This window comes from Chenopodium quinoa, unplaced genomic scaffold (assembly GCF_001683475.1).
Source record: "Chenopodium quinoa cultivar QQ74 unplaced genomic scaffold, ASM168347v1, whole genome shotgun sequence".
Taxonomy (NCBI): Eukaryota; Viridiplantae; Streptophyta; class Magnoliopsida; order Caryophyllales; family Amaranthaceae; genus Chenopodium; species Chenopodium quinoa.
Genome location: NW_018744996.1, coordinates 1,166,297 through 1,179,935, shown reverse-complemented (window position 1 = coordinate 1,179,935; position 13,639 = coordinate 1,166,297). Strand labels below are relative to the sequence as shown.

The 13,639-nt window shown below is 35.3% G+C and overlaps 1 protein-coding gene across 1 annotated transcript; it reads left to right on the top strand.

Moving 5' to 3' along the window:
* Positions 1 to 1,126: 1,126 nt before the first annotated feature.
* On the top strand, positions 1,127 to 13,639 carry LOC110707239 (1-acyl-sn-glycerol-3-phosphate acyltransferase 2-like). Its single transcript, XM_021885254.1, has 11 exons — positions 1,127 to 1,458; positions 2,121 to 2,243; positions 5,613 to 5,652; positions 8,212 to 8,285; positions 8,464 to 8,523; positions 10,707 to 10,784; positions 10,883 to 11,041; positions 11,580 to 11,705; positions 12,686 to 12,778; positions 12,901 to 12,987; positions 13,080 to 13,639. Exons 1-11 carry the CDS (start codon positions 1,378 to 1,380, stop codon positions 13,266 to 13,268), a joined length of 1,110 nt encoding a protein of 369 aa, XP_021740946.1. The 5' UTR covers positions 1,127 to 1,377; the 3' UTR covers positions 13,269 to 13,639.

Below are 13,639 nucleotides of genomic sequence, written 5' to 3'. Positions count from 1 at the left end.
CGATGTTTAACAAATCCCGGATGGTAGAAAAGCGGAAGGAGTTGAGATTGGAGAAAATACAAGGTTATAACCTTGATAAATAATTCATGTTTCTTAAGGGGTATTTATGTAATTGACATTTAAAGTTCGCTAACTGGCGTTAGTACCTTACTTTCCCTCACTCCTCCTGGTTTTCTCTCTCATCCTTCAACCTTCAATTTCAATGGCGGAAAGTATGCCACTTCACTACGACATCGAACAAGATGAAAACAATGGGGGAAGGAAAGCTTACCTACCCTTTAAACCGTGCCCTTTATATCTCATATTGTTATTTGGTTTGCTGCCAAAAATGGTAGTGCTAAGCCGAAATCAATGGAGGAAGGAAAGCGCACCTACCCTCTAAGGTTAACCATGTCCTTTATTTTTCCCCTTGTCATTTGTGTTTTTGTTTGAAAAATGGTTAACAAGGGGGTGTGGATTGGAGGAAGAAGATAAAGGTGGGTGGGAGGAAGAAAAAAAATGAGCAAGAGGAAGAAGAAGGTGAACCAGAAGGAGAAGAAGGTGGGGAAAAAGAAGAAGAACAAGTTGGTGGGAGGAAGAAGATGATGTATGAGAGTTAAATACATTAACACCAAAACTTTTGTCCACCTTGTCACAATGGTCCACAAGCATTAATAATGTTTTATTTTTAATCAACAAGCACAAATTTTAATGCAACTTATTTACCAAAATGCCATTTGATAAACGAAATTTGTTTACCTCTGTGATAATCTAAGTCTTGCTTGTTGAGATTGTTTAGTAATATACGAAGTATTTGTATTAATAAGGAAGAGTCATGGGAGATACGTTTTTGTTGTTATAGTGAGTCTAGTCTTATATAATACCTTTTCTACTTCATCTTCTTTGACCATTTTTGTAGATTATATGCGATGAAAAACATATTCTCGTGAAATTTTATCAGAGTTGTCTTTATAAATTTTACTTTGTATTTATCTAATCCAACTATATGACAATATTGCCGTCCTTTTATTAAGAGGAATTGAGGGAGTAAGGAGAGTTGGTGACCATCCATCCACCGTATTGTCATTTACAATTTCTGTTAGTAAGAACAATAAAGGAAAGAGTTACACCTTACACCTTTCCAAGTTCATTAAATTTTGGCAACCATATCATACCGTACCATACCAGTTTTTTATCACGCCCAATCAATCACATTATTATCATCATTATTTACTCGCAAACTACCCAGAAAATTCTCTCTCCTCCTCAAATCGCATTGCTCTTCTTCTTCTTCGTCTCTTTGCAAGTTTCTCACTCTCAATTTCCCTCTCCTCTTTTTCTCTCTTCTGCGCGCAAATCTACTGAGTATTGGCGGTTTTCTTCGAACAAGGTCCGCCAATGGCGATTCCAGCTGTGGCTGTGATGGTACCTATGGGCCTACTCTTCTTCATTTCTGGCTTCATCGTTAATGTTATTCAGGTACTTCATTTTCTCGATCTATCGGTTTCATTTTTAAATTTTTTTTTCCAATTTTTTCTGTATTTTGGGTGAAATTTTCGACGTACGTTTTTTGTTTTTTCATTTTGTTTTAGCTCAGTTACTACTTTGCGCTGCTACAGTGCTACTGTTGCAATTTGTTGTGTTTTTTTGGTTAATTTTTGTTTTGAGGTAGTTTGATTTTTGAATTTTTAGGTTTTTGGAGTTGAGCTTTGGAATAATCGCCTATTTTGGATAAGTGAAATTTGAAGAATTTGAGTTTCTGCTTTAATTTAGGGTTTATGTAATCTTATGAGGTTTTAAATTAGTTGTAATTTCTATTGATTTGTATAAATAAGGAAAATTAATTGTTTAATGGTTTGTTTAATTAAATTGGGGTTTGAGATGTGAGTATATGATTTAAAGATCTATTTATAAGTTATTTTAATCTTCATTGGATGAAAATGTTACCGTTTAATCAATACGATGGTTGTTACAAATTTTCTCAAGAAATTTGCGTAGTTTTATAGCATTATTAGAAATATCCGGTACATTAGCAAGGGTATGATCTATTTTATGTTAATCAGTAGTAAATATATCGATAGTGTGGCAGCGGATTATTTCCGGAACAATGGATTCTATATAAGTGTTCTGTTTTCTTTCAGGCAACTTGCTTTATTTTTGTGCGGCCACTGTCAAAGAACACATACAGAAGGATCAACAGATTTGTTGCGGAATTGTTGTGGCTTGAGCTTGTGTGGATCGTTGATTGGTGGGCTGGGGTTCAGGTGATTCTTATGATGATATGATCTCTTGCACTTGCTAAAAATGTATTGATAGTTAACGGCTTTAGCTTGTGTGGTCATCTCTTCTCTTTGTTGATCGAAAACTGATGCTTCCTACTGTAGTAGGTTAGTAAACGAACCAGTGAAAGACACTCAGATCTCAGCCTATTTGATTCTTCAGTGTTATACATGTTCAGCTAAAAATATTTATATATGGTAGAATATATAAATTGATTGAATCATATGTCTATACATAACAATATTTTGTGCTAAATGTTCTTCTGAGAATAATCAGAATTGAAAGTGGCTAGAGTTGAAGGTGTTTGAATTTGGAAAAACACAACCTGGTCTTCTCAATGAGCATGTAAGAATGACCATTTTTGTAGGTAAAGTGTTGAACTAGTCAGTTATTCAGTCATATTTGCGTGTATATGTTGGAGGAGCAAAGTGGCTTTTTATTTTTTTGTGAAGCTAAATGTAGGAATAACAATTTTTCTTAGGTCAGCGCCTCAGTGGTATTGTTTAGGCAAGTCCTTATTTCTCAACATAACTAGTAAGACATACTCCCTCTGTTCCCTTATTTTTCCCCCTTCCCCCTTATTTTTTTTTATTTATTTATTTTTTACTTTATTAAGAGCTAGTTGAAAGGAAAAGAAAGGGTAGGAACTATTTACTTTTATTAACAAAGTTGAAAGGAGAGAGAACAGGTCTAATCAAAAGACGAACTCACCATCTTCAAATCTTCCAACCTACATCCATCACCACCATTAAAAAAAAGCCTTTTTTCTTCTGCCCACCTTCAAACTTCAGCAACCATCGTCACCCATCCCACCATGAAAACCAAAGCCACAAGCAAATATTACTTTCCGGTTATTATAGGTATCACAACCACAATTTGTAATTTTTTTTTTTTTAATAGATCTAGAAATGTTGGTGTTGAGGGGGATGGTAGGACAAATTTTGGTGAACGGAAGAGAGAAATTTGAGTGAAGGACAGAAAGCGACAACAACAGAGAGAGTGAAACACAACAGTGGTGGTGAGGAGAGAGAAAGTGTGATGGCGGTGATGGTGTAGAGAGAGAAAGTGGTGGTGGTGGTGGATGGGTCTGTGGCTTAAATTTCTTTTTCTTTTTTTTTTATTTTTTTATTTTTAAAAAGAGGGTGGTGGATACGATGAGGCATGAGGGTGATGGTGGTGAATTTGGCGGGCTGATGGGTGGTGATGGTGAATCTGGTGGGCTGGTGGGGGTAGTAAATCTGGTGGGCAGGGAGGGGTGGTGAATTTGGTGTTCCGGTGGGGTTGGAGGTAGGGGTGGTGGAGACGGTGGGAGTGGATGTTTTGAACCAGGTAGCTGTGAGGGGTGGAGAGAGAATAGGTTAGAGTTTTAATGATGGTGAGGTGTTTAAATTAGAGTGAGTAATTCAATAATAAAACATATTAAATCTCACTTATGTAGTGGGGACCATGACCTAAGATAGAATGGAGCAATCTATAAGGGACGAACCAAAATGGCATATGGGGCAAACAACTAGGGACAGAGGGAGTAGTACTCTATGATGTGAAGATTTTATGGATGAGTGCAGAGTTGGTCATTTTAAACAGAAGTAGTGTGTGTGTTAATGCTATTAATGGCAAGGAGCTGGAGCTGGAGTGCTGGAAAGTACTACAAATTTTAGATGTGGGGAATTGGGTTGTGGAGATTGGAGAAGATGTGGCAGTTACATAAGATATGTCAATATTCAACAGAGAGATCGTAGATAGGTGTTCTTGACAGTATGTTTCATGTTGACATGATGCTGATTGATATTGATGCAGATAGCTATGATTTATGTCCAAGTGGTTAGGAAATTTATGGTTGAATTTTCTTCTGGTTGTTAGCTGTTAATTAATACGAGGTGAAAAGGACAAATTGCCTTTCTAGATATATATTTTTTTTAACAACATTGAATACTTGAATTTGAAAATTGTAGTGAGAGTTCAGAGCCGAAGTTTTACTTTCTTAGGCTCTGTTGTGTTCAACTGTGTAGAAACAAGAATCAGCAAATATCGATTCATTTTGAAATTTACTCAAGTTTTCATGTAAATTTGAATAAATCTCTTATACTTAATGTAAATTATGTTGTGTAACCTCTGTTATCCCATCTAACCAATCTGTTCTTCTAAACATACAATAACATGCTTAAAACGTTGCTTCTGTCAAACTTTATGTGCAACAATCCACTAGTCGCAGAGGAAAAACGGGAAGAGGGGGGGGGGTTTGACTCTTGTTTACTAGTATAATCATTACTATAGAGTATAATCTGTTCAGTTTACACAATTTCACATATATTATCATTACTATATGATATAATCTATTCAGTTGGACACACCTTGATATACTAATAAGGAGTAAGAAGTTGCTCCCGATTGTTCCATACAAAATTTCTCAGGAAATAGTGAAAGAAAGTGAGAGGTTGGAGAGATGTGAAGTAGGAAATTTTACATGACAGAAAATGACTCATGTTATTAATTTGAGAATAATCTAACGGGATCCTATATGACAACGTTTATATCTGTTATGTAAATAAAAATGTTATGGTCCATTGAAAGGTTATTTAGTCCTATATTGGTTACATGGGAGTTGATATTGGGTTTATATAAGACTATGGGCTTTCGTCCCCTTGGCTAGCTTTTGGGGATGATTATCTTGTGTTCTACAATAATGGTATCATAGCCGACCACCATTACTTTGCATCCATGTGCGACTGATGTAAGTCACTCTGGTGCTTCTCTGATGCTAGGAACCCTCTCTTATACCTTCTTTCTTCTGAGTAGCGCAAAGCCTTACTGTAAAGAGGGGTGTTATGCTATGGTCCATTGCAAGGTTATGAGACTCAAGTCCCACACCAGTCATATCGCGGAGGGAGGGGGTGACAGGGCACAGGGTTTACATAGGACTGTGGGCTCTCCTCTTGAGCTAGTTTTTGGGGATGGTTATTCTGTGATCCCAAAACATCAGGTCAAATTTTACTAGATAGATTCTGACCACACCAGATCATATGAACTTTAGATCAATACCTGAAAAGACCTCAACCTTGGCTCAGCAAAAGTAAGTCCGATTCACCTACGGTTTGCAAATATAAATTCACTTTTATTATATTCAAGTTACTTCCTACAATAATAAACTATATATTCAGAAACTTACTGATATTTATATTTGCTTGGCCTCCTGTTACATTGTTTCTTAGACAGGAAACCTTGATTTTATGGGATTTCTGCTACTTTGTTTTCTTAAGTAATTCAGCATCGTACTATATGGCTATGCGCAAAGCATTGATTGCTATGATATCTGATAGTGATTAAAATTTAATTTATCGGCTTCTGTTATGCAGATCAAAGTTTTCACAGATCCTGCGACATTTCAGCAAATGGGTATGTGCGAAATCATTTAGAACTCTTGTTTACTTATTATTAAGACAATTAAATTATTATTTGTGTTATGAGGATTCATATGAGAATCACTGTTAGGAATAAGATTCATTGTTGGAACATAAATATTTTCTCTGTTTACCATTGAACATTTCATGGGTGGTCAATTTTAGTTCCTTGAAATTCATCTCAGTCTTCAAAAAGTTTTAAGCTGTCAATTGGTTTGTGACTCTTCAACCTTTGTCTGAATTGACCATAACCTAGTATTCAATAAAGCCATTACTCTACTTATCCAAGTGCAAAGAATCAACAAAAGCTTCGAATGCTCATCACACATGCTAGAAAGAAGGGGAAGAACAATATGGTGATTGGTAAATAGAATTATGGACACCTAAGAGTTTGTTACTGGAATGTAAAAGGCAGCAAAGGGGATTTTCCATGAGTTTGTTATACAGGAGTAGATAACTATAATGAGGGAAATTATGTTATAAGCAACTTTAGCAGGTTATGAACGAGTACACAGATAACCCTAGAAGAAATGACAGTAGAGGTGAAGTCAAACAGCAGTTGGACGAAAGCTCAATAACCTCTAGTGCACCTTTTGTGCTCAAGTTGGCTATACCTCCAGAACCTCTTTTGCAGCCATAATTGATCACTTCTTTTATGATTCTATAGTTCTTTGCAAAAATTTAGGGCAGGCCAAACTTGAATTTGTGATAATTTTGACGTCATGTGTAGATGAACCATAGGTTTAAAATTTTCAAGAATCCAGAATGTCACTAAAAGTGAGACCCTGAAGGAAAGTATATCTGGACAGGAATTCATCAACTATATCTTCAGGTTCATATATTAGGACGCCTAGAGTTGGCAACTGACCTGACTACACGACTGAACACGAGAGTCTTAGATGACAAAGTTACCAAGTGTAAAATTAAACTTTAAGAACCCATACAGCTAAATCTAATACTCCTTTTGTTCCATAAAAAAATCGCATTTCTCTTGTGCACTTAATTTTAGGAGAGTATTGGTGTTGGGGTTTTGTTTTGCATAAGTGAATTAAAAAGTAAGTTAGAGGGTTTACTATATTTCAATTGAGGTGAGATAAAGTGGGTACCATAATGATTTAATGTAGTCGATAGAAGATGTAAAACATAAAGGAGGGGAAACAAATCAATTTTATAAGCAAAGCCAATTTAAGGGAGAATAGCAACTTTTTTGTGGGACTAGCATTTAGAGAGAATTGGGAAGTTTTTTGTAGGAAGGTGGGAGTACTTACTAATGATGGATTTTTGTTCCATTTTAAAATGTTCTACTGATGATGTTCCATCATTTGAGGGTGAAGCCCAATTTTGATGAGGAAAGAATGATAAAGTTATGTCTTATCTTGTTGTAAATATCCAAGTCCTAGCACTTTTTGGCAATGGTTCGTGTGCATGAGGGTTTAATGAATCCTTTATCTTCTTTTTCAGTGTTCATAATAGGTGTTAAGAAAATTGGCTTAAAATAATACCAACTATTAACAGTGTGTGCAAAATAATACGAACTCAACTATTTGTTATTAGCGGTACCACTTTTTGTCTATATTTATTATTATTATTTAATTAATTTTATTTTTTCTTTTCAAAATACATATTTTGTTAACAATTTTCTTTATAATCCAAATTAATAATGCCCCATCCCTTTGTTAGGCTTTTTCCCCACATTCACCAACCAAAATAATGTGGGGAAATTTTTGGATTTTTTAAACAATTTTTGAAACTAATTATATCAAATAAATAATGCATTTAAATACCCTATTTACTATTGTGTGGTAGTAAAAATTACTACAAGCATTTTGAAAAAAATAAATTAAATACATATTGAATATTAAAAAAAAAATGCCTAACAAAGGGGTGGGGTATTATTTAAAACAGAAAATTAATAACAAAAATAATAATAATAAATATAAACGATACTTTTTTTTGCACATATAGTGCCTAAGTTGGTACCGTTAATAGCAAATAGTAAAGTTCGCATTATTTTGCACACACCGTTGATAGTTGGTATTATTTTAAGTCAATTTTCCTAGGTGTTATTAGACTAAGAGTGGGCGTCAGTATATACTATATAATATATCTTGATATTAGTTATTTTATATATGAAATTATTGTATTCTCCAAGTCAAATTGTTAGCGTATCAGTAGTTTTTGAATGTTTTTTATTTTAGACTTGTGTAATGAGTAAACTGCTATTTTAATTAGGTATTTTTTGGCAATATCTCTAACTTTCTTAAGAGAACATTGGACTTTGAGAGATGGAGGGGTCGAAACTGTAAAGACCCCCCCCTCAACACGAATTTACTCAAAACAACTAGGACAAATGTGACGATATGGGTATGAGATTGGATACTTATGTTTGGGGTTTTGAACGTTTAGTAGGCTATTCTCATCAATTCGTTAAATGATATTAAGTTTCTTTGATGTATATATATTGGAGTCTTTGTTTTTGTGCTTTGTTTTTGATATGAACAATTAATCAGACTCTTTCTGCTCACTTACTCATTTTCTGTATGCAATTTCACAGGAAAGGAGCATGCACTAGTAGTGTCAAACCATAAGAGTGACATCGATTGGCTGGTGGGATGGGTGTTAGCTCAGGCAAGTATTTCTAATGCTGAATTTCAAGCATATATTACTCCATAATTTAGATGTAGTCAACATAGACCTCCATATTAGGATTCTTACTCATATGTTAATACTTCAATGTTATAATTTAGGACATAAGAGTTTAGTACATACTTTTTGCTCCTCAGCTGATCTTGCATACTTGTGACAGCGAGCAGGTTGCCTTGGTAGCACACTAGCTGTTATGAAGAAATCATCAAAGTTGCTTCCGGTATGTAATCAGACATGCATTACTTCTATGCTGTGAATGCTACAAGTCATAAAATAGTTGCTATTTTTTCCTTGTGTTAGGATATCATCTTGTCAGTATTATATGCAAGTTGATGCAAGTGAAAAACCAATAAGTTTGATGTGCATCATTCTGATAAATGCTTTTTTGTGTACACTTGTTGTATTGGCTTTTGCTGATTTGGTATATCACGTCATTATTGTTTGTTGATAAAGCGCGGGAGCAACATTTACTCTGCTTGCATTATCGGCATCTTTAAGCAGTATATTGTGCTAATATGATTTGTGTGTTGTGTTAGAATGTTACTCAGACTTTCAAGTTTTGGATATGTTGGGAGTGTCTTATATGAATTTGTTAAGCTTCTTGATTTGTGTTATTTTTGGTAGATTATATAAATGTAATGAAGCATATCCTTTTAATCATAGCTACTAGCCTACTATAGTTATCATGGCTATTATAGTAATTAGATAGATTGGTAAAACTGTTGAAGTAACAGATATGGACTGTATATCCCATTTCAACTGAAAATGCAGCCAGATGTTTGGAGGATTAAAAATTAGAAAAGTTGATTCAAGCTATTTTATGTACCTGCAGATAATTTTCCTAATCTGGCTTCTGGCATGACATTTGCTCAGTGTTATATTTGAGTCAATAGTTTCTCAACTAAAGTTTCCTTTGGACAGGGAGGGTGGAAGTGCACTTGCCAATTTGTTTCATGTTCTTTGTTTTTTTGGGCTCACATCAATTTCTATGACTACTGAAAAATAAATAATGCTATTATCTTGATTTAGAACTCTGTATCTGTATTCTCCCTATATATATATATCCTACTATATTTATACAGTTGGATACATCTTTATGTGGCTCTTGTTGTGATATCCTCTAAGTCTAACTTCAATTCAGATATCATTTATCGACCCACTTTGTAACTTTAATGTCCCATGTTTCTTTTTCGCTTTATTATATTCGATACTCCCTTTATAATGTCCAGCCCATATTTTTGTTTGAACTCTATTAGAAATAATACAAATTTGGAAAGCCAATATCTTTTGATTTTTCTTTTAAGCACTCCATTTGTGACGATGGCACAAAACAGGTAAGTGGTAAGTCCTATTGCCTGTTGGATCGCAATTTAAGGATTTCGAACAAAAGTTGACTTTTCTAGCAGATGTTTCCAAATATTGTAGTTTTATGGGCTATCTAAATGATGTCTTTTGAGTTGACCAGATTCACACATGTGTCTGTGATTGTGAACACTTCTTTCCAATTCATGTCAAAGTTGAAGATCATGCAATTCTTCTGACTCGAAAAGAATTTTACGAATGATCTTCAACTTAGACATGAATTGAAAAGAAGTGTTCACAGTTCAGACACGTGAATCTGGATAAACAAAAAAGACACCATTTAGATGGCCTATAGATAGTATAATATTGGAAAATATGTGCCAGAAAAGTCGACTTTTTGTTCTAAATCCTTAAATAACCAACAGGCAATAAGACTTACATGTTTTGTGCCACCGTCAGAAATGGAGTGCATTGGCTTTCCAAATTCAAAAAAAAAAAAAAAAAAAAGGGAAAAAGAAACATTGGGACATTAAATTTACAAGTGGGTTGATAAATTTATTATCTGAATTGAAGTTGTCTTGGAGGATATCGCAAAAAGCCAAAAAGCACCACATAAAGATGTATCCAACTGAACTTCTCTAACAAGCTTCATAATTTTTTCTCCTACATGCACTGATGCTAACAATGTCGGCTCATTCAATTCTTGTTCCTCCTAAAAAATTAAATTTCGCAAAAAATAAAATAAAATGGTAAGAACTACGAAGGGCTAGGGTGTATAGCAATCTTCTTAAATAACTACCCTGCTGGGTCAGCATTATTCACACCACCCCCTAGCGGCCAATTGTTGGGCTACGACAGCTAATTGCCTTCGTTGGTATGAACACTGCTAATTTTGTAAGCCTATCCACAACCCAGATGGTGTCATTAACATTCTTTGACTTAGGTAGACTAGTAACAAAGTCCATCGAGATACAATCCCATTTCCAGCTTGGGATTTCGAGTGATTTTACTTTCCCTTGATGTTTTTTATGTTCTTCTATGTATATATATTTACAATATTACATGTTTCATCGAATGATGTTTATACATTTCTGTATGCAGGTAATTGGTTGGTCTATGTGGTTCTCAGAGTATCTTTTCCTTGAGAGAAGCTGGGCCAAGGATGAAAGGACATTAAAGGTATTTTCATATAGTGTAGTCTGAATGAGTTTGCATGTACATTTTAAACTTATGCAAGCACACTTTTATCTCACTTGACTCTTGTGGGTTGTCTGCAGCTAGGTCTTCAACGGCTAAAGGACTATCCTTTGCCTTTCTGGCTGGCTCTTTTTGTTGAGGGCACTCGATTTACACAAGCTAAACTTCTGGCTGCTCAAGAATATGCAGCTTCGACTGGACTCCCAGTTCCTAGAAATGTCTTGATTCCACGTACAAAGGTTTAAGTTCATTGCTAGATCTATTATTAAGTGTTAATTTCAGTTCCATTCATGGTCCTGTAAAAGATACACTTGAACAAAATTTATAGACCACCACGGCACCACTCCCCTGTTAAATAAAAAGGACTAAAGGTACATACCAGTGCCGACACACATGCATTCATGGATGTGTATGATTAGGTGTATTTAGCAACTCAAATGATACTTAACAGTCTCCAAGGTTAACTTTTAGTGAGTTACTTCTATCATTAGGTCCCTAGAGTGCTGTGTATGTTTTCAGTGACTGGTTAGTGGTTGTTGTTATGACTACCCTGTTTAGTTTTAAAATATTTCCTTTCACCCCCGCTCGCTTTTGTAATCTTACTCCAAAGTTGGATGGGGTGAGGGGGGAGAAATTTTATGAGGAAAAAGAGTATACAGTTTGTTGCCTTATACATTGTTTTTGTGGTCTTGTGTCTTGCTCTCTTCTCTTGCAGGCATTAAGCTTCATAATCAAAGAGCCACCTTTGCTGATCATATTCTGTTGCTCTTCTTGCAGGGATTTGTTACAGCAGTTAGTCATATGCGATCGTTTGTCCCAGCAATTTATGATGTGACAGTGGCCATCCCAAAAAGTTCACCTCCACCTACAATGCTGAGGCTATTCAAAGGACAGTCCTCTGTGGTAAGCAAAAGTACCTTCATTGCCAGGATTGGTTTTGCGAATATATCATGTATCTGCTCTGTTGATTATATGATGCATACCCTTGCATCTAGCTTTTCATTAGAATGTTCGTCAAATGGATGTTGAGCTTAAGTGTTGTTAGCTGGCAGAGACTAGGTTGTAGGTGTTTTGCATGCACATCAAGAAGTCGAGAGCCCTAGAACCTTGTTTTATCTCTGGCCATTTTATGTGGCACAGTTTGAGGCTCAGTTGCAGCTTGGAAGGCTTTAATTTAGGCTTGTTTGGTAGAAGTGGATGGAAAAGAAAGGAAGGGAAAGGAAATGAGTGAGTTTCCATGCTTGGTTTCCAAAATTTTATATTGAATTTTGTAGGAAAAGAAAGGAAGTGGAAAGAAGCTTATAAAGTTTCCTCTTTCCTATCCTTCTAGTATTGGGGGAATACTAAGATTTTCTTTCCCTTAAGATGTGAACCTAGTTTTCCCTTCCCTCCTTTCAATTTCTTTTACCAATAATCCAAACATTGAATCCTTTTTTTGCATTAATATCAAACCAGTGGAACTATAAGTACTTTCTTTTCCCTTGTTTTCCCATTACTTCCTTTCCTTCACTAAAAATAAATACCAGACAAGCTGTTTGTCACAAATGTTTATATTTGGTCAAGTGGAGTTGATAAAAAGAGTAAAATAGTGGCACCACATGTTTCTGATTAAAGTAAGGTAATGAGAATAGTGGGACCACATGTTTTTGATTGGAGAGTTAATTAATAAGACCATATGTCCTCAATGGAATAGAGCAGTTTTTGGGGACTTTTCAAAAAGGAAAATAGTGCACACTGTAAGAGAAGGGAGTATATATAATTGTTCTGCTCAATACATTGAACTTACTAAGCACCATAAGCTGTATGGTTTTTTTGCTATGGCTTTGGGTTAGAGTGTTTGCTGAGTGGATTTCAAAGTTTATTATTGTCTTTGATTAACCCAGGTTCATGTGCATATCAAGCGGCATAATATGCAAGATCTACCTAAAACAGATGATGCTGTTGCACAGTGGTGTAAAGATGTATTTGTGGCCAAGGTATGAAATGCTTGGCACTAATTATTCTACTTGTGTGTGCTGAACATTCTTGGCCTGGTATTACGCTTGTGTTACTTTTGTTGAAGAATTGAGTTGCCTCATTGGCTTAATTATTTGAACAGGATGCGTTGTTGGACAAACATAAAGCTGATGATACTTTTGGAGATCAACACCTTCAAGATAGTGGGCGACCATTGAAGTCTCTTGTGGTATGTAGTTAAAGTTTAAATGACCTTCCTCTGACTGTGGCTGCTGATTATTAAAAGTGGTGATGACTCCTTTCCTTTTACTGAATTTGCAGGTGGTTACTATTTGGGCAATTACCATTATTTTGGGATCAATAAAATTTCTACAGTGGTCATCTCTCCTGTCCACATGGAAAGGGATTGCCTTCTCAGCTGTAGGATTGGGAATTGTTACAATTCTCATGCAAATATTGATACAATTCAGTCAGTCAGAGCGTTCAACTCCAGCAAGGCAGCAAAGGTAGTCCCGGCAAAGGCAAAAACCACAGGAGACTCATCTTCTGACTCAAAACAAGATAAGCATCACTGAAAGAATAGCTTTGTTCATTCGATTATCTCTTATTATTTGATTTTTCTAAGACGCAAGTGATATATGGTAGTACATGTATCTTACCCATTCTTGCTTGGGTTCAGATCTGTTCATGGCTTCATGCTCTCATTAGTTCAATATTTATCTGTTCAAAATATGTATTCTACACTATATACTATAAATATTGTTATTTTTTACGGTCATCAATCATTTTTAGGATGATATGGTAGGTCCATGAAAAAAATTGGATACTGATTTTAGCACTTTAATTTGACGGCACTGGTTTAGTGCTCCTTATTCCCTTCA

What these genes read in the sequence shown, in the direction of transcription:
- LOC110707239 (XM_021885254.1), top strand. Translation starts at nt 1,378, where the DNA reads ATGGCGATTCCAGCTGTGGCTGTGATGGTACCTATGGGCCTACTCTTC. An exon ending in TCATCGTTAATGTTATTCAG is followed by an intron (nt 1,459 to 2,120) that starts GTACTTCATTTT and finishes GTTTTCTTTCAG; the next exon opens with GCAACTTGCTTTATTTTTGT. An exon ending in AGGATGAAAGGACATTAAAG is followed by an intron (nt 10,785 to 10,882) that starts GTATTTTCATAT and finishes GGTTGTCTGCAG; the next exon opens with CTAGGTCTTCAACGGCTAAA.